General features: G+C 55.1%; 1 protein-coding gene across 4 annotated transcripts; it reads right to left on the bottom strand.

Moving 5' to 3' along the window:
• Positions 1–6,400: 6,400 nt before the first annotated feature.
• GATD3 (glutamine amidotransferase class 1 domain containing 3) lies at positions 6,401–19,184 on the bottom strand. 4 transcript variants are annotated; one of them, XM_070597483.1, is made up of 7 exons: positions 18,421–19,184; positions 18,067–18,119; positions 17,053–17,166; positions 16,067–16,186; positions 12,569–12,661; positions 8,617–8,773; positions 6,401–7,295 (listed from the first exon to the last, which is right to left on the bottom strand). In XM_070597483.1, the coding sequence occupies exons 1-7, from the start codon at positions 18,892–18,894 to the stop codon at positions 7,167–7,169; spliced, it is 1,140 nt and encodes a 379-aa protein (XP_070453584.1). In that variant the 5' UTR covers positions 18,895–19,184; the 3' UTR covers positions 6,401–7,166. The 4 variants fall into 4 exon arrangements, with proteins under 4 accessions (XP_070453584.1, XP_070453586.1, XP_070453585.1 ...); XM_070597485.1 differs by having other exon boundaries at positions 17,939–18,119; positions 18,421–18,671; XM_070597484.1 differs by having other exon boundaries at positions 18,278–18,669.
• Between the last annotated feature and the right edge of the window lie 1,104 nt (positions 19,185–20,288).

The following is a 20,288-nucleotide window of genomic DNA, read 5'->3' as shown; positions in this document are numbered from 1 at the left end:
ATCATACAATATCCGCTCTTAGCCCATAACAGAATTAAACTAGAAATCAGTAACAGGAAGATAATGGAAAATCCCTAACTACTTGGAGATTAAACAACACACTTCTAAATAACACATGGAGCACAGAAGAAATCTCAAGAGAAATTTAAAAATATTTTGAACTACGTGAAAATGAAAATACAACTTAATCAAAATTTGTGGGATGCAGCAAAAGCAGTGCTTTGAGGGAAATGTATAGCATTGGATGCAGATATTAAAAAAGAAGAATGATCTAAAATCAGTAATCTAAGCTTCCACTTTAGGAAACTAGAAAAAGAAAAGCAAATTATAAACCCAAAGCAAGCAGAAGAAAAGAAATAATAAAAATGAGAGCAGAAACCAATGGAATTGGAAACAGGAAATTAACAGAGAAAAATAATTCAGACCAAAAGTGGTGGTTCTTTGAAAAAAATCAGTAATATTGATAAGCCTCTAGCCAGACTAAGAAAAAAAGAGAGAAGACACAAATTACTAATATCACAAACGAAAGAGAGGACATCACTACAGAGCCCATAGACATTAAAAAGATAAGGAAAAGTACCAGCCCTGAGGCGTAGTGGTTAAGTTCAGTGCGTTCTACTTTGGCAGCCCAGGTTTGCAGGTTCAGATCCTGGGTGTGGACCTACACTACTCATCAGTCATGCTGTGGCAGCATCCCACATACAAAACAGAGGAAGACTGGCACAGATGTTAGCTCAGGGCTAGTCTTCCTCCAGCAAAAAAAAGAGAAGGATGGGCAACAGATGTTAGCTCAGGGCTAATCTTCCTCATCAAAAAAAAAAAAAAAAGATAATAAAGGAATACTATGAACAACTGTATGCCTACAAATTTGATAACCAGATGAAATGGACCAATTCCTTGAAAGACACAATCTGCCAAAACTCACACAAGAAGAAACAATCTGAATGGGCCCATATCTACTAAGAAATGGAATCAATAATTAAATAATCTTCCCAAACAGAAAGCATCAGGCCCAGACGGGTTCAGTGGTGAACTCTACCAGACATTTAAGGGAGAGATTACACAGTTCTCTACAGTCTCTTCCAGAAGACAAAAGCAGAAGGAGTACTTCCTAACTCATTCTATGAGGCCAGCATCACCCTAATACCAAAACCAGACAAAGACATCACAAGAAAATGAAAGTGCAAATCAGTAACTCTTATGAACATAGGTGCAAAAATCCTCAACATTTAATATTAGCAAAACCCAACATTTAAACAGAATTACACACCAAGACCAAGTGGAATTTATCCCTGGTATGCAAGGCTGGTTCAGCATTTGAAAATCAATTAATGTAATCCATCACATCAACAGGCTAAAGAAAAATCACATGATCATTTTGACAGACACAGAAAAAGCATCTGACAAATTCCAACACCAATCTATGACAAAACTTGCAGGAAAAAAGAACTCCCTCAACTTGATAAAGAACATCTATAAAAAACCTACAGCTCACAACATACTTAATGGTGAGAAACTAGACGCCTTCCTGCTTGGATCAGGAACAAGGGAAGGATGTCCCCTCTCATTATTCCTTTTCAACACTGTACTAGAAGTCCTAGTTAATGCCATAACACAAGGAAAGGAAACAAAAGGTATACAGATTTGGAGGGAAGAAATAAAACTGTCTTTGTTCACAGATGACACGATCGTCTAGGTAGAAAATCTGAAAGATTTTTTGGAACAAAAAACTTCCTGGAACTAATAAGCAATCACAGCGAGGCTGCAGGAGACAAGGCTAATATACAACTCATCACTAAGGGACAAGAACAAAGCTGGAGGACCGACACCGCTCAATTTCAAGACTTACTATACAGCTAAAGTAATCAAGAGAGTGTGATATTGGCAACAGAATACACAAACAGATCAGTGGAACAGAACAGAGAGCCAGAAACAGACCCACAGAGAGTCCACCGATTTTTGATGAATGAGCAAAAGTAATACGATGGGAAAATAGTCTTTTCAATAAATAGTACTGGAAAAACCAGACATTACATGAAAAAAATGAATCTAGTCACAGAACTTATACCCTTCACAAAAATTAACTCAAAATGGATCATAAACATAAAATGCAAAATTATAAAACTCCTAAAAGATAACAATAGAGAGAACCTAGACGACCCTGGATAGGGTGACGCCTTTTAGCTACAACACTGAAGGTACAATCCATGAAAGAAATGACTGACAAGATGGACTTCATTAAAATTAAAACTTTCCTCTCTAGAAAAGGCACTGTCAAGAGAATGAGAAGACAAGCCACAGACTGAGAAAAATAATTGAAAGAGAGATCTGAGATATCTAAAACACACAAAGAATTCTTAAAACTCAACAGAAAGAAAATGAAGAACAGATTTTAAAATGGGCAAAAGACATGAAAAGACACCTCATCAAAGAAGATGTACAGACGGCAAACAGGCACATGGAAAGATGCTCCATATCAGACGTCAGCAGGAAAATGCAGATTAAAACGACAATGAGATACCAACACACACCTTATTACACTGGCCAAAATCCAGAACACGAAACGCTGGCGAGGACGTGGAGCAACAGGAATTCTCACTCACTGCTGGTGGGAGTGCAAAGTGGTGCAGTCACTTCAAACGTTTCTTACAAAACTAAATGTATTCTTATGCAAGCCAGCAATCGTTGTCCTTGGTACTTACCCAAAGGACCTAAGAAGTTATGTCCATGCAAAAACCTGCACGTGGATATTTACAGCAGCTTTATTCATAAATGCCAAAACTTGGAATCAACCAAGATGTCCCTCAGTAGTTGAATGAATAAACTGTGGTCCATCCAGACAATGGAGTATTATTCAGCACTAAAAAGAAATGAACTACCAAAACAGGAAAAGACACAGAGGAACCTTAAGTGCATATTACTGAGTGGAAGAAGCCAGACTGAAAAGGCTGCATACTGTATGATTCCAACTATGTGACAATCTGGAAAAGGCACAACTATGGAGACAGTAAAAAGATCAGTGGTCACCAGGGTTGGGGGGAGAGGGACGAACAGGAAGAACAGAGGACTCTTAGGGCAAGGAAGCCACCCTGTATGACAGACACAGGCAGACACATGTCATTGTACGTTTGTCCACATCCACAGGACGTACAACACCCAGAGTGAACCTAATTCAAACTGCGGACGCTGGGCGATGGGGACGCGTCAACGTAGTTCATCCACCGTGACAGACGCACTGCTCTGGCAGGGGATACCGTGTATGTGTCGGGGAAGGGAGGATATGGGAACTCTGTACTTTCTGGTTAATTTTGCCAGGAACCTAAAACTGCTCTAAAAACTGAAGTCTATGTAAAACAAAAAAAGTTCTCTGAAGGGAAGTCTCGCAGGAAAAGGAAGTCGAGGAAGGGCAGGTGCCACCCAGTGAGGGTGGGTGAAGGAGGCCCTGGAGCTGGGCTGAGGGCGGGCACTGGGATGGGCCTCGGCATGCACCCCATGTCCAGCCAGCGAGTCTCAGGACTTCCAGCACCCACTGGCAAGTGCCTGCTGAGCCCACCACTCCTGGGGCTCCCGCTTGGCCCTGGGGGGACTGAGGTACGCTAACGAGGCTGGTGCGTTCTCTCCTGGAGCTCTCAGTCCATATGCAGGACAGACGACAAGCCAGTGACGTGTGTAGTTATAGACCACGAGCTCACAACAGCAGGTCAGGAGTGCAGGCAGTCCTCTGCGGGGTGATGCTGAAGCAAGGGGCAGAGGGACGAGGGAGGCTGGGCTTTCCAGATGGAGGGACAGGAGGGGTGCCAAGAGGTGCCCACGAAAGGGACCAGACAGACAGGGGAAGGTTCAGGGAAGGTGGGGTCTGGGAGAGCTTCCAAAAGATGACAACCCCCACGCCTGGTGATGCTTGTAGGGGAGGCTGCCCACCCAGGCTGGTCAACCCTGGGAGCCTGCACCCAGACCCCAGAGGACAGTCTGCAGCACCCCTGGTGGCGAGGCCTGACGCACAGGCATGCTCCCCAGCCCGGTCTCCTGGTCAAGCAGCCTCTGGGCCCCACTGCCCTGCAGCCCCACAGCTTGCTGCAGGCACCAAGTACGCCACCCCTGCCCCCTGCCGCTCCACCCTGCTGTCCTGTACTCCCTGGCTGCTCCCGCTGAGCCTCTGCACCAGCCACTTCCCTGTCTGGAACATCCTTCACACACAGCCACCTGCTTGCTCTGCCTCTCATCCTTGCTCAGATGGTGCCTTGTTGCCTCCCTGACCCTGGGTCCCACCTGGCGCCATTCACCCTCCTTCCCAGCACGTCCACGTGTCTTCCACCATCTGTCGGCTCCATGGCTCACCTGCTCACGTACCAGCCGTGCCCCCAGCCCAGGCTCTGTGAGCGCTGGGATGACGTCCGCCTGTCTCTCCCTGGCTCTGAAACAGTGCAGGGCGTGCAGTAGGCACTCAGCTCCTGTCAAACACACACCCCAGATGTGGTTCCCTGGGGCCCCTCTCTGGGCTTTCCAATGTCTCAGATCTGCTTCTAGAGCACAGGTCCTGACCCGAGTCCCAGCTCCCCCTGACAACAGGGGACAGGCAGGGACGGCCTCCCAGGGCCGCCGCGGGGTGAAATGGGCAGATCCAGTGCCGATGGGCTCCGGGCCATGGAAGCCCTGGGGAGGCCGTTACCCTATTTCATCACTGCATTGGGATTATAGGAAGGAGGTACGGCACCCACCAGGGGCCGCTCTGAACTGGGCAACCAGATAATTCATCCGGAAAAGGCAGAGGACGGACAAAGGGGAAGCACATGCAAGGAGCTGCATGAGCACTATGTGATCACATCAACATTTCTGGGGGGTTTCTCCTAAGATCTCCCTTCCCTCACTGGTCACCTGTCCTCAGCCAGTTCACTGCAGGTGAGGCAGAGGTGACAGAGGTGACATCCAGCCAGCCTGTCGTTTCCCGAGTGTGGGCTCCATTTCCCGGGCTCTTACGTTCCACGGTGTCTGAGCTCACCCAAGCCGGGGGTAAAGCCCCGAGTGGGGGAGGGGGAGTCCAGGAGGTGCGGACGGCTGCTCCTGCACAGGGACCAGTTCCCGAGGGTGGCCTGGCTGCACGGTGATTGCTCAAGGACCACCGCACCCCACTCTGCTCTGCAGCACATGTGCCGGCATTTCCAGAAAAGATAAACCAAATCGCAGAGCAGATGGATTCACAAACATTGTTCCAGATGAACCGAGGTGAAACAACAGATAACACTGATCCTAGAGGACAACACAGGAAAACAAACTGTACAGGGTGATAAATGGGCTGACACAGAAACCGCACCCTCTAGGGGGCGGGGATGAAACGAAGAAGGCCCAGCAGCTGCAGTGCCGGGAGGCTGGGGCCCAGCCAGAACCCTCACCACTGCTGGTGGGAGGAAAACGAGCACAGATACTCTGGAAAAGTCCTCGATGTTCCCATGACACTGACTGAACCGTCCCTGCACTTGAGACCCAGACACATCAGCAGGGGCCTATGGAAGTGCACCCAGACACCGACAGGGACGGTCACAGCCCGTGCCCGCCTCATCCGTGTGGACATCTCCCTAAGGGAGAGACACACAGCAAGGGCTCCCTGTGCACGGAGCCGAAACGCGCCATCTCCCGCGTGGGCCCGGCTCTGGTAGGAAGCAGGGCGGCTCCGAGCAGGGCCTCCACAGGTGTGCTCACGGTGAAAACTCAACGAGGTGCACACTCGTGCTTTGTGCACGCTTCCATACATGCACACACAGGTGCACACACATGTAAAAAGCACTTTAATCAACAAGTTTCTTAGGAAGGGGACGTTAACCTGGGTTGCCTGACCTCTGATGGGCCCTGTGAGGCGACCTTTGGCTGCATGGGGTAAGGACAACCCTGGCCAGCGTGGCTGGTGCCTGCAGGTGTGCTGAGGGGGCCCTCACCCTGTGAGGCCCAGCCGCAGTGGGAGAAAGACAGGCCACCAGAGAACAGAGTCCCCGTGGAGGAAGAACCAGAAACGCCTGAGGCCGGCTGACACAGCCACCAGGCGAGCCAGAGGGGCCTGGGAAGCCCTGTACCAGCAGGCCTGCCCTCCCCGCACTCCCACAGGCCCTGGAAGACCGCACGTCCATCATTTCACTCACAGGGCAGAGGGGTGGGGAGAGAGGGAGAGTGGGGTGACCTGTGTCTACGCCCCATTCCCAGGACAGCACCCCACAGCTCAGTGCAAACTGGATCAAACTAAACAGCCTGGCTGTGACACCAAGCAGCTTTCTCAAAACTAAAGGGGGCGCAAACACTGCGGCGTGTCCAAGGCACCTCCAGGGTCAGAGCAGACAGACGGAGGGGAAAGGGCCACAAGGGGTGAGGCCCACAAACGCCCCGGGGCTGCCACCCAGAACAGAAGCCACGCTCACAGAGGTGAACATACTTTATTGCCCTTCCTCACACATCTACATCAGCTGCTGTGCACGGCCTGGGACCAGCCTGACGTCACAAGCCCGCAGGGCAACCACGCGGGCTAAGTATCTGCAACTTCCCTTTCTTCCTGAAAATTAAGAGAACTGAGACTAATTTAAGAAGCTTCATTCATAGTCCTCACTTGCTGGTTTCAGAAGGCCTGGAACGCAGCTGTGAGAAGTGTCCTTTTGGCAAGGAGCTCATCCTCCCTGGCCAAAGGGACTGTCTGCTACGGAAACCCCCTCACCGTTCAGTTAATCAGCACTCATTTACTCCACACTGGAGAATCTTCAATTAGCCACAAGCATGGCACTGTGCTTTCCTGAATACGAGATTTGCACATTTAAGAAATTTCCCTTCTGAACACTGAGCACTCTGAAGCAAGCCAAGCTAAGACTGCAGAAGGATCTGTCTACCCGATTCTCCCCAAGAAAGCTGCCTTGACTGAAATCTTCAGGTCACACAGGCAAACTCCAGCAGCCACTGGGTGCACGCTTTGCTCCTTCCTCCGCATGGAAGGAAGGGAAGCCCAGTGGAGGGCGAAACGTCTCACATCCTCTACCCCTGACCCCAAGTATGTCGCACGCTCCCTCTTCAGGCAGAAAATAACTATCAACCTAAGCACAAAAATAAATTGCTATCATAGTCCAAGCTGGACAGGAAAGCAGGCCACCAGCTCCACCTGGTGGACGAGGCTGAGGCCACGGCACTGAGCAGCATCACTTTCGGGTGAGTTCCAGCACCTTCTTCACCATGGCCCCAATCCCATCGTGGATGTGATGGAGCGCGGTCTCGCACATGAAGGCTGGGGTCGTGACCACCTTGTTTTTCTGGTCGACGTGAGCTTCGTGCACAGAAGTTACGGAAAAACGTCACCCAGCAAGGACGAGAGAGAACCTTAGGCATAAAGCATCCACCCTGGCCGCTGCTGCCAGGCCGCCCTCAGGGGCGCATGCCACGCTCCTCCTCAACATATGTGAAACGTGGGGAACCCTCCTGGAGCAACCTCTGCCGACAGGGCCCCGCCTTCCGCACTGTCTGCACTACTTAACCGAAGAACGTGGAACGAGTTCCCGATCAGCGTGTTCTCAAAAGGAAAAACGCTCGCAATCTCAGCAACGAGAGCACTGGCTTCATAACACGCTTTACACCATCAGGCCACACGAGACCAACACAGACCTGGGACCCCACGACAGCCCTGAAGGCGGCAGCAGCACCTCCATTTTTCAGATCAAGAAACTGAGACACTGTCGAGTGCCCGCTCCCACCATAGAGGAGCCACAGAGGCCAACTCAACCTGGGATCCATGCTCCACACAATGCACGGCCTGACCCCTACCCTGCCTCCACCCTAACCAACATGTGTGTCCTTGGACCTATGCCAAAGGCCCCAGGGCCAACCCCATGCCAACCAACCGCCAGGTCTGCTAGCCACTCTGCTCTGAAGGGAGGTGTAAAATTGACACCTGAAACCACCTGCAAATAGAGACACTCCGAAGAGAGAAAGCCACCTTTGACACAGACACAACCTCCAAGACAGGCACCCAAAGCTGTCTCGGGCACCTTCGAGGACACAGCTGTTCTGTTCCTGACTTGGGCCCACGTGCAGATTCTCTGGGTCCAGATGTAGACCCAGGACACAGTCAGCCTGTGGCCTGAGGTTCTGCACGCCTGCAGAGCTCTGCCAGCAGCTCCCTTCCGCATCCTCAGTCCATCATCTCAGCATGCAGAGGACTCACTCGCAGGAGGAACAGGGGCAATGAGGCTGTCTGGGATTGACACCCATCCCCTCTGCCCGGGAAGCTTCCACCAAAATAAGAATAAAGCCGGGAAGCGCCCCCACCCACATCCCTTCCCCTAGCCTCCACCCTGCCTTGGGCCCTCGCTCTCTCCCTCCAAGAGCAGGCAGCTCCCCGGCCCTCCAGCCTCTATCTCCTTGCCCCACCAGGGAGCCGGGCTGAGCCGAGGGCAGCATGTGCCCACTGGACGGGCCCGGAAACATGGCCACAGCACAGGCAGAGACCTCTCAGCGCTGGGCACCAGGCCCCAGCAGGCCGGTGCCCCAGCAGGGCAGTGACTGGTTGAAGAGGCTGCTGCCCAAGACAGCCCCAAAGGGCCAGAGGAGGGGGACCCAGCACCACGCACTGTCCCCCACCGCCAGAAAGGATATGGTCACTCCCTTCACGCAGTGCTTGGCGCCCAGGGCTTTGATGGCCTCCGCGGTGCCGGCGTATGGCCACTTGCCGCCTTCCTCCTGCTCATGGCCCACGGTGACCTCAACGCCGCGGAGCACTCTGGCTGCAAGGACAGGAGCAATGCAGCACAAGCTGAAAGGTGAAGGACAAGGTCAGCTCAGGACCGTGCGTGTGGATGCCAGGCCGGGGGGTGCTACGAGGCAGCCTAAAGAACCTAAGTAACCTTGAAAACAAGCACCAACGCCAGCAGTCGTGGGGGTGGAGGGCACCGCAGCAGAGCCACTGCCAGCTCTGAGAGGTGAGCCTGCCCCCTGGACCCATGGCGGCTCTGACCGATGGAGCGTGGGAGAGCCACATCGTGACTTGGTCCTCAGCTTGCTCCCCGACGTCTGGAGCCTCCGGGCACCAGCTGCCAGACAAGGACAAGCCACCGGATGTGGTGTGTGGGGATGCAGAGGTCGACTCGCAGAGGAGGCAGCAGATGGTGGCAGCTGTCTTAGGCCTGAGTTTTGGGGGTGGCTTCTCACACGGCAACAAATAACCACAGCTGTACTGACTGGCTGTAACCAGACCCCCTCCTCCAAAGGGGACACAAGGAGCCAGGGGACACAGTTCAACCAGCAGCCTCGGCTGACCTGTCGGTGCAGAGGTAGGTGGATGCCTGGCCCCGAGGGAGCTGAGGACCCTCTCAGCAGAGCACCAACCCTACTACACACCCACGAGCAGCCTGTGCCAGCAGCACCTGAGCTTCACGGTCACTCTTGGGTGCACACACCAGGCCATCACAGTGCCTGCCCTCGGGGCTCCCAAGAGGTTCTGCTCTTCACCAGGAGGCGCTCCCACCCAATGGTGCCTGAGCCCGTTGCTTCAGTCGACACTGAGGCGTCCAGGCGCCGGGTGCTGCAGAATGCCCGGCGTGAGAACATGTGTCAACTGCCACAGCAGCTCCAGGCCAGGCGACCCATCGTGTGGCTCCATCAAGGACTGCCCTCTCCTCACCTGGGCTCCACGCACCCCAGCCCCCTCCCTTTCATAACCCTCTTCTCCCTGTCTTTAACAGCACCTATAGGCTTCCCCCACTATCCCAGAGTCCATTTCATGCCACTTTACTTTGACAAAAGCCCCACATCAGTGCCCGCTGCGGCCAAATGAAAGAAATCCAAAGAAGGTTTTCACACTTTTATGAAAAAAGGTGAAAAGCGAAGACGGCAGTCAGCCTTTGTTTTGCACTGGGCCGGTAGGGAGGCTGAGCAGTCAGCACACGCAGTATTTCACGCCCTGCCCAGGAGCCACAGCAGACGGGAGCCGAGATGCTTGCCACAGCGGCAGGTGCAGAAGGGGTGGTGGTTACTGACCTGCCTGCCCTGACGGACGGCTGACGATGAGATGTTAAGAGGTGACCCTCTTATTTCTCCTCCACCGCAGTCTCCTGTACCTCCCACCACCCCACCTCCCAGGACTCAGCCTGCCACCCACCATCACCCCACACTGCTCAGCCTTCCAGGGCGCTCGCTGCCTCCCGGGTTCTCGTATGTGAAACTGCACCATTCACACGTAACTTCTACTTCCTATGAGCTGTATGCTTAGCACTTCATTCCCACTTTCACTGCCTGTTACTGGTATTCTAGGTTTTGTGTATTATTTGCATGATTCAGATTATTTTTTGGGTCTAGGAACAGTCAAAAACTTTTCCCACGTAAATTAGTGGGAATTGCTTCTTCGCTTTACACTGTTTTGGCTTCTGAAAGGTTTTGCAGGAATGGTCTATTTTGGACAGCGAGGACCACTCCTACTTGTGCTGACATGCAAGGCCCCATCTTGAGGCTGGTGTAACAAAATATCGTTAAAAACGTATTTACAAACTTGTTTAAATGTCACGACAATCGAAACAACTTTTGATTAGAAACCCAGGAGACACAATTTCCCTTAGCCACTGATAGGTAAGCAGCCACCTGAACCGATGTTGGGAGTGTCCCGCGTCAGTAGACTCAGAGGCACTGGAAGCCCAGTGCAGGATGCCCAGAAACAAACGCTGCGGCCATGAGCCCTCGAGTCAGGCTGTTCGTGCTGTGGACGCTGGCTGTGGTCTCAAGCTGCGGACGGTGACGCTGGCCGACAGCGCACTCCTGACAGAGCCCTGGCCTGCAGCACTCCTGTGCTGAAGTCAGGGGACACACGAGCAAGGCAGCAAAGCTGGCGGAACCCCCATCGCCCATCTGTGCTTCTGACGAGAAGGCTGAGAAGTCACGGGACTGCTGGGAAGGGGGACGCGAGGCGCACTGCCTGAAAAGGGCATTTCATCCGTGGCCAGGACAACACTAAAGAAACTGCTGTGGGAGGGACTGAAGTGAGCCTCCAGCAATGACAAGGCGACTGATAAGAGTAGTCGCCATCCCCGCCCAGCCTCCACGCCCCACGGTTAGCAGGGGACAACACTGGCCTTGCTTCCTCTCGAGTGCACTCAGCTGAGACGTCTGTTTATACAAATAGGCAGAACGCCCGCAGGAAAGTGGCCAGTCTGCTCAGCTTCTGTCCTATGTATTGTACTTCTGAGTTGGTCACAAAGAAAGGGCGCCAGGCTCCTCCCTGGGCGCTCGCCCACGTAAACAGGTGCTGCTCCAATGACAGTGTCCTGGGAGGAAAGCGGCCACGCAGTATCGGCATCGCCCACTCTCCATGCTTCCTCTCTTCTGAGGAAGGTACCGTCTCTTCCGAGCAGGTCCAACTCTGGGAGGATGGAGGGAGATGCTGTGCATGCAGACGTGCGCCCGGGCTATGGACCCAAGGCTGGCGCCGCTCATGATCTGGGGCTCCCTGGGTGATGACTGGGCAGAGCCTCAGGCAAGTGACCACAGGGTCTGGGAAGGACGCTGGCCTTCAGTGGGGACTGCCCTTTTGAGCCTCTGTAGCTCAGAGGGTTCTAACAGAATATTGTTCTCTTTCGGTTTGCCAACAATATGGTAGCAAGCATATCTGATGGAGATTGGAAGTGGCCTCGAGATTGTGTATTGGTGAATTTAGTTTTTAGTTTTTAGTTGTCTGTGCACTGCTGTGCTCCTGAGAGGCCTTCTCCAACCAGCAACAGACTCCAAAGCCACGTGGTCCACGCGCTGCGGTGTGGAGTACATGTGGACAAACAGCACACTGCACTGGAGCAGGACGGAGGAGCGACTGCCGGGGTATTTGTGGAAACACAAGTCCGACGAGATCAGGCCTGATGAGGGGGTCTCCACCCCACATCTCTGAGAGCCTCTCCTGGCTGCAGGTGACGGCTGGCCTCGCCCACCTGCCAGGACCGAGGACTGCAGGCTGTGGCGTGAGCAAAGGCTGTGCCACGGTGTGAGTTTGGTCGTGCAGAGGAGGACAAGGACGCTCGTGTGTGGCTGGCCTCAGGACCCAGTCCTTGGGCCATGACCTGCGATCAGTGTGTACCTCCAGAAGGGCAGCCAAGTGACAAGGCGTCAGGAAGGGTGCTCACGACAGTGACGGAGAATAGAAATCTGAGTGGTAACTACGGGGCTGCTCTGAGCAGGCATGGGAAGGCAAGGCCAGGCGAGGGGAAGAGGCGCCAGTAAAGGCTGGGGGTCAGGGAAGCACAGACTAGGGAACCTTCCAGAAGCTGAAAGAATCATCCCCTCTCCTTCCTGCTAAGTCGTCAGAAGAAATAAAAGTGACCAGAGAACTTTCAGAGCTGGAAGGCACCTGTGAGATCACATGAAACCCCCTTGGCGAAAGCGACGAAAGTGACGAAAGGGCTGAGAGTTCCCAAGCCCACACGGCTCAACGGGAGCTCCTGGCTGTGAGCCCCGGGCCGCAGGCTCCAGCCGCCGCCCTCCCTCCACAGCCCAGTCTCAGACCCAGGCCAGCCGTCACCGGGCCCCAAGTGGAGGCCCCACGTCCTGCCAGGCCCGCTTTGGCGGTACGTACCCGATGGGCTTCCCGGCCTCGTGGAACTCCTTCAGGACACGCTCGACGTCTTTGTTGACCTTGCAGTCCTTCCCGTCTATGGCGAACGTGCTCCTACCAGAGAGAGGAGGCATCCTCAGATCTTGCGGCTGGGTGGCCCCCGGCCTGGGGAGCCTCCAACCCCACCCGAGGCTTACACATGGGTCCGTTAACTCCACAGTCCCTGAAATCAGTCACTAATGTGTGTGCACATGGCTTTTCACATAATTGTATATACGTACACATACACTTTTTTTCTGCTTTTTAAAACAGAAAGAAGCACGGGAACCAGCAGGAGGGAGGACAACAGAGGCACAGTGGAGCACAGACACCAGAGCAAAGCCAAGCCAGGCCCCCAGGGCGCTCGGAAGTCCGCTTGGTAAACGAGAAACAGCCGACATCCGACTGGCCTAAAACCAGCAACAGATGCTGCACTTCACTAACAAGGAAAAGAAAGGCGAAGCACATCGGACAGCTGCTTCTTCACCAGACAAGGGCAGCTGAGGAGTCTCTACGGCCCCTCCCACCACTGGCGGGCACGCGCCCGTACATCGCTCTGGAAGGCAATGTGGTGAGACCCATCAAACTTCAAAAGACACCCCCCCTTTCCCGAGAGCCTCACTTCCGGGCTTTCTTCTATTCTGTTTATGTGTTCGACTCCTCAATCCTAGGACGTCTGCAGTATCACACACAAAGGACTAGAAAACTCTTGGGGGAGACGGATGTTTGCTATCCTAACGTGGTGACGGTTTCTTGGGGTGCACGCACACATCAAAACTTATTGAATTTTACATTTTAAAGGTGTGTATGTCAATTACACCTCCAAAAAGCTATTAAGACAAAAAAGAGGACTGGCAATCACGCACGTCCAGCAGGCTTGGGTTGTCTACCCAATGGGATCTGTGGGGCAGCTGTCGGACAATTAACGGACCAGCACCAAGCCACGCTGCTGAGCGGAAATATAGACTGCACAACAGTGAGCTGAGAGGCTGCTCACTGGTGAGATCTTAACCAGATATACAGATCTCTCGGGAAATACGTGCAGAAGCTGGTAACAGTGCCCGAGAGGAGCCAGAGCCCCAAGCAGGAAGAAGTGAACTCGCCTGCTCCCTGAACAACCAAAGCAGCCACCACACAGACCGCTGACGTGGGAGCTGGCCTTCCTTCTGGAAAGGTGAGAAAGAATGGGGCCAGTGACCAGAAGCCCAGCTTTCCCCAGGGAGCACGAGCTCACACGTGCACTGAGCCAAGGCCCACCGCTTCCTCGAACACCAAGCCAAACAACCAATAACCCTGCACAGCCCACGTCTGCGCTTCTGAGTCAACCAAGGGCGGGCGGTCAGCCTTGCCGGGACACGACCCCAACAAATCTCAAACTGCCCTCGAGTACCAAGCATCAGAGGTAAGGGGCAATGGCTTCTGAACCTGGCTCGTCCTTCTGAGAAAGCATGCCTGGTCCTGTTGGAAGTCACAGAACAGCCAACACAGACCGCTCTCTGCATCGCCTGTCTGGAGACTTGTGAAGATGGTGAGGTGGGGAAATCACTTGACAGGCTGGTTTTCGGGAGGAGTGGACGTGAGGCAGGGACAGTGCTTCCAGCAAGAGAAAGGAGCATGGGCACCATTTCAAGGGGCTGGGAAACCGGGTGGGAATCTGGCAAAAGGAGGTGTTCTGACATCCGCAGGTGGAGAGAGCCTCGAGGTGTCAGAACACGCGAGGCCTGTGAGTAGAGTCAGACTTCAGGGAATGCAACAGCCTCTGCCCCTTACTTTGGGGGCAGGGCGCCCACACAGCCAGCCAGGAGGTTGCCGGGCTGCTGCAGGTGGAAGGCCGATGATCAGCCGGCCAGCTGACTGAGCCAGGTGGAGCACAGGAACTGAGGACGGTGAGCACAGGATCCCAGGCATCTGGCCTGAACCCCACCCACCGCCTCCCCTGAACACGAGGGGTCCAGAGAACAAGAGCCTGACGGAAGCTGAGCACAGGTTGGGGGATGCAGCTTTAAACAGCAACAAGTGGGTCCAACCACTCAGGCAGGCAGCTGGAAATGCGGGTCAGAAAGGTGGAGATCCACGGTGCGGACATGGGGACAGCTGAGCCACGTGCAGATGAAACTCCTGGGGACGGGGTGCAGGAGGGAGGCAGCTCCGGGAAGGAGCAGCTGGGAAGAACGAGCCCAGCGGGCAGTTCCCAGGGCATGAAGACAGCACTCAGGGAACTCAGAGCTGGGGGGAGAACGGGACCCATCGGGGTTAGGAAGCAGTGGATACTGGAAACCTCAGAAAAGAGACACGGACAGCTCAGCGAGGAGGGAAACGGGATGGTGTGAGACTGGAGAACCAGGCGGGAGGAAAGCAGGCGGGCACCAGCACCCACTCAGAGTCTGAGAGTGAACAGGGGCGCAGGGGGGAAACGAAGGAAGAGCAGGGATTCTTGGAGTGATGCCCTGAGGAGGCGGTGGGCACAGCAGAGGGTGGGCAGAAGGCGAGAAGATCCGAGGTATTGGCCTTGAACCCCGGCCCACCCCCTTCTGACCAGAGTTTCCAGCAGAGGAGCGAGCAGGCAGACTACTGGGGCCCGGTCAGCTGAGGCTGCAGAACCCCAGAATGGCCCAGGCAGCGGGAAGGCAAGCCCCAGGGGCTGGCTGCCTGTCGGCACAGCCAGACACCTTTCCCCAGAGGCCCCTGGACCTGGGACAGAGAAATGTTCTTATCCTTGACACAGGAAAATGCTTGGTTTAGGGCCTGATTTGCTGATCTACTGTGTTTCCACCAAAACACATGTAGTCCCGGCTGTTACGCACAGTACATCGCCTGTTTAACGCCCCCAAACTACCGGCGCAGCCACCTCCCATCTTCCCGCACCTGATGGCTGTGCGGGGACCCTCCATCACTGGAGCAGCAGCCCCAGGCCCACCTTGAGGGATGTGCCGGGACAGGCAGGCATTCCGTGAAACCAGAGACAGAAGAAAGAAGGGAACAGAAAGAGAACCTGAAACCCAAACAACGTCACAGCTATACCATGACGGTCTTGCAAACTTGTGGTCCAGTTACCGTGGCAACAACCCAGAGGGCAAAGCGAGAAAGGGCTCCCTTCCTCCACCCAGGACCGTCGCCCAAAGGGCCTGAGCGGGAAAGCAGGTTTCCGTGCTGCGAGGCCCACAGGAGAGCTGGTGTCTGAGGACCACCAACAGGGAGACGAGTTCTGAGTGACGAGACCTGTGAGCACCCTTGTCAGATGGGAGGGAGCCCAAGCCCTCAAAGGTGGCCAGGTCCCTGAGGGCTCAGAAAGGAGCAGGGAGAGGAAAACCCACAGCTTGCTCAAACACTACCCAGCCTCACCCTACAGCAGTCCCCATCACAGAGCAGCTCTGTGCATTGCCTGGACCCTAAGGCCCCCAAGAGCCGTTCACATCACCACCTCATCCCCATCGACCGCTCCAGGTGAAAAGCAGAAGACCCCAGAGCTCAAACACGTACAGGTTTTTGGCGGCTCCAAAGCCTCCGGGGAAGATGGCGGCGTCGTGGTTGGCCGCGCTGAGTCTAGCCAGGTCAGTGATCTTGCCGCGGGCGATCCTTGCCGACTCAGTCAGAACATTCCTGGCAAAGAACACAGAGGCCGGAAAAGAGGTTCAGTGTGCAACCAGGAAAAGGGGGCAGGCTGGAGTCTATCACAAGACAAGCAGACATGTTCCCTCGGCCTCGGGGACATGCGCTCACACGTGCATTAAGGCCGATACCTAGAAAATGTGACACAGTTACAGTAATGCCAAATTATCTGGCACTTTCTGTGTGAGCCTGGGGCCACCAGGAAGATGGAAGCCCCTCCGAGAGTCTGAAGCAGACAGCATTTAGTGCGGGGAGTTGATGGATGATGGGACAGTAAGAAACTACTGCTCGGGGAGAGCGAAGCAGCCCCAGGATGAGCCACAGCAGAAGTTGCTACCACCCTCGGCTGTGGGGCTCAGGGCCAAGGCCCAGGCAGAAAAAGAAACCACGGGGCTCCTGAGTGGGGAACCGCAGGCCCCACCTCTCTCTGTCTAAACCTAGCTGGAAGGTGCTGGAACCACAGCCTCCAAGGGCCACAGGCCGGGCAGGGCCAGGACAGCACATGCCTCCAGAACAGAAATGTGCCCGGGAGCTGGCTCAGAGATGTGGGGCCGCAAGAGGGGAACGAGGTGGGCGACCCAAGCCCATGAGACGCACTCCTTTAGTTAGAAGGAAGGTATGAGGTCCTTGCTGGGTGGGAATTTTCCTTCAACGTTTTGGCAGGCATCTAGAGTTAACAACATCCTAGGCTCGCAGCATTTACAGAACGGCCTGAGGACGACTGCTCTGGAGGAAGATGGTTCATTTAGACACAGATCCAGCTCCCACCCAGGGTGAAGAACCTACGCATGCAGGTTCTCCAGGACTGTCAACTTGCCCCTTGTCCACGCTCAAGGACCAGAGGGGTGGACCCACACCTGGTTTCACTCTCAGCAGGCTGCCCCTTGGTGTGGTCAATCACGTGCATCTGAGGGACGTCAGGAGCAAAGATCTGGACCTCAGCACCGCCACGGCTCAGGTGAACCAGTATCCTGCACGGGAGGACAACAGCATTTTAGCTGAGAGCCAGGTACAAACCCCTACGTTCATCTACTTGCTTTACAGAAAGTTACAGTTCACTTGCTAACAACTCAAACGCCCACAATTCAAAGTCACTGTCACTGAACTAGCCTGTGGAGACCAGCTAGTCTCCAAGCTCCCTTCACAAGATGGTGTCCGGAGCAGGGTGGCCCGGCTGGTATCACAGCCGGGTTATCAGGATTCCCAGGCTGCTCTGGATGCTCTTCCTCCCACAGGCCAACTGACGGGCCTTGAGGTTTGAGGGGGCTTTCGGTCAGGATAGTAAGTTCATTCCTGGTCTCCGCCAGCTTTCCCACCACGGGGGTGGGAGAGAGACAGGGAGATGTGCAGGGCTCCCTGAGGGCTGCTCCGTCACCACCCGCCTCCTGCAGGGAGCCACGAGGGGTGCCTCACTGTCCCCCAACTTATCCCAAACCTGACAGCCCAGAATGGTCCTGCTCACAGGAACCTTTCTCCAAAAAATAAAAAAAACAGGATACAAACTACTCAGCACCAGCTGCCGGGTCACATCAATGACGCTCTGTCCTCAGACAGCCAAGGGCGCTGCGCTGCCCTGAGATCAGCTGGAGGGCCAAGCAAAACCAGCACCCATTTCCGTGAGCCCATTGTTAACACGGGGTGTGAGAAACACCAGAAGGCAGAGGGCACGTGGTCATCCCTGGGGGACACCGCCACAGGACATGTTTACAAAGCTCGTTTTATGCGTTCCTCTATTTTACACACCTGATCTATAAAACTTTTCCTTTGTGTCCCGAGGCCTGACCAGTCATTTTTGCCTGTCTAAGGGGAAGTTTCTTCAAAGGGCTCAGGAAGAGGCGCCCCCCGCCCCAGGACTGTCCCGAGGGGCTTACGCTGAGGCCTCGTGGAGCTCCGTGCCGTCGTAGACTCCGCATCCCGACAGCACCTGCGGAGGGGCGGACGGTCACTGGGGGTGCGCACAGGGGGCCCCGAGACGGGGAGGAGAAGTCCGACCTGGGGCGGGGGCAGATGAGGACCCGACCTCGGGCGGAGGGCGCCGACCTGGGGCGGGGACCGGACCTCGGAGGCGGGGAGGGGGCCAACCTCGGGCGGGGAGAGGAGGGGGTCTCCGACGTCGGACGGTGGGGGTGAAAGGACCGGACCTCGGGCCGGGGGAGGGGGAGGGAGAGGGCCGGACCTCGGGCGGCGGCCCCGCCCCCACGCCCCGCCCGCCGGCGTCCACTCACCAGCGCGACCTTGGGCCCGGGGCGCGGCGCGGAGCCGTGCAGGGCTGCGCGCGGGGAGGGCGTCCGAGTGTTGGCGGGCAGCGGCCGCAGGCCGGGGAGCGGCGCGAGCGCGGAGGCCGCCGCCAGCCTGGGTGCCATCAGGGCCCAGACGGCCGCCATGGGTGCGCGGGACGGCGGGGGTCGGAGGGTCACGTGACCACGGAGCCACGCACGGAACCCAGCCGGCCGCCCCTGCGCAGTCGCCTCGTCCCGTTCCACTCCCGCGAGTGCGCCGGGGGCGGGGCCGCGCCTGCGCAGTCGTCCCGGGGAGCTTTGGCTCTGTCCTCGCGGAAGAGGGTGATCGCGACCCCGGGCGGAGGGGTTCGCCCGCACCGCCGCCTCCCTCCCGCTCCTTGTGTCCGGCTCTCGGCTGCCCTGCCCGGGCCCGGTGTCCCGTGTCTCCGGGCCGGGCGCGGGGCAGCAGCGGCTGAGCATCGCTGCTCTAAAATAGACTAAGAATCAACTTCAGCGTCATCGTCATCCCTAAAAGTGGTTCCTCCGTGTCGAATGACCAGCGTTCAAATGTCGAATTCTCATAAATGTCCTTTTTTTCTTAGTGTTTGAATCGGGATCCAAATGAGGTCTTCACACTGCAGGGCCCCACCTCCTGTTCTTTGTTTCCCTTGATGTTACCCCTTCTCCAGAGTGTCCCTCTTGGTTTGCGGGCTGCACCGCGAGGTAAACTGCCTGTCCTCCAATTTCCTTCCGGAGGCTCCTCCAGGGTCAGTGTGGGGCAGGAACAGCCGTAGTGCTGTCTGCTCTCTCCTTGTGACCTGTACCGAGGCACTAAATCATTGCAAAATGGGGCTACTCTGACGCCTTGAGGGGCTAGTTGGAATTCTCCCGGTCAAAAAATACCTAGTGGTTATCCAGGAGCTGGTTCACATAGAAACGACTGGATAAATGCCTTATTCTTTCCCTTAATTTACCACTTTTCAAACCAACAACACAGGTTTTTGAAGTAATTTGAATGGATTTGAATGGTCACTGTTGGAGGCAGCTGGTGAGCAACAGGCAGATACATTGGATGTTTCAACCCAGGGCCAGCACTGTCCTTATTGACATTCAAATTGTCCTATTTTAAAGACTTTTACAGTTGATCTCTGCAAGGAGATTCTCCTAGGAAACTAGAATAACAAACATAGGGCATTGTAAAAGTTATAACCAAAGACAAGCTTGGAATGTCTCACTGTCTTTATTCCTGAACCTTCATCACTGACTCCTCCATTTCTATGGATGGACCCAATTTCTTCTGGACCCAGGAGAGCCGTTCTCAATCCTCCCTGCACTCCCACTGGCATCCTGGCTTCTCACGGCTCCTGAGGGACTGTTTCTCAGGGCCACATCCAGAACACTAGCTGGTGATCATGGGGACGATGCTAAAATGCACTAGGTCAGCTGCTCTCTTTTAGGAAGGAAACACTAACATACAGAGTCTATTCAGTCGGTCTGGGAGCCAAGACCCCGCCTCTCTACCAAGCTTCCTCCCAGTGCTGCTGCCAGGCCTTGACCACACTGGCCACTCGACCACTGCTCCTGGACCCCACCTGCAGAGCCCCACTTCCGTCAGCTGCACCTCCAGGGGCCTCTGCTCAGCTGCATTTCACCTGCACACGTGAAAGTTACAGAAAAAGCTGGGGTGAGGAGGGAATGCTAGAGAGTTTTCCAGCCTAAGTTATGCTTGGAGACGACGAGCAGGAACAAACGCCCAGTGACACTGGAGACCTGAGCACACACTGGGTGAACAGACTCAGGTGACAGCCCCCTCCAGTGGGCACCAGGCCAGCTGTGAAGGGCTTTCCTTTTCCTTTGAGCCATGCCCACAGGCT

The sequence above is a fragment of the Equus przewalskii genome, chromosome 27 (genome assembly GCF_037783145.1).
Source record: "Equus przewalskii isolate Varuska chromosome 27, EquPr2, whole genome shotgun sequence".
Taxonomy (NCBI): domain Eukaryota; kingdom Metazoa; phylum Chordata; class Mammalia; order Perissodactyla; family Equidae; genus Equus; species Equus przewalskii.
This window is presented reverse-complemented; position numbering and strand designations above follow the sequence as displayed.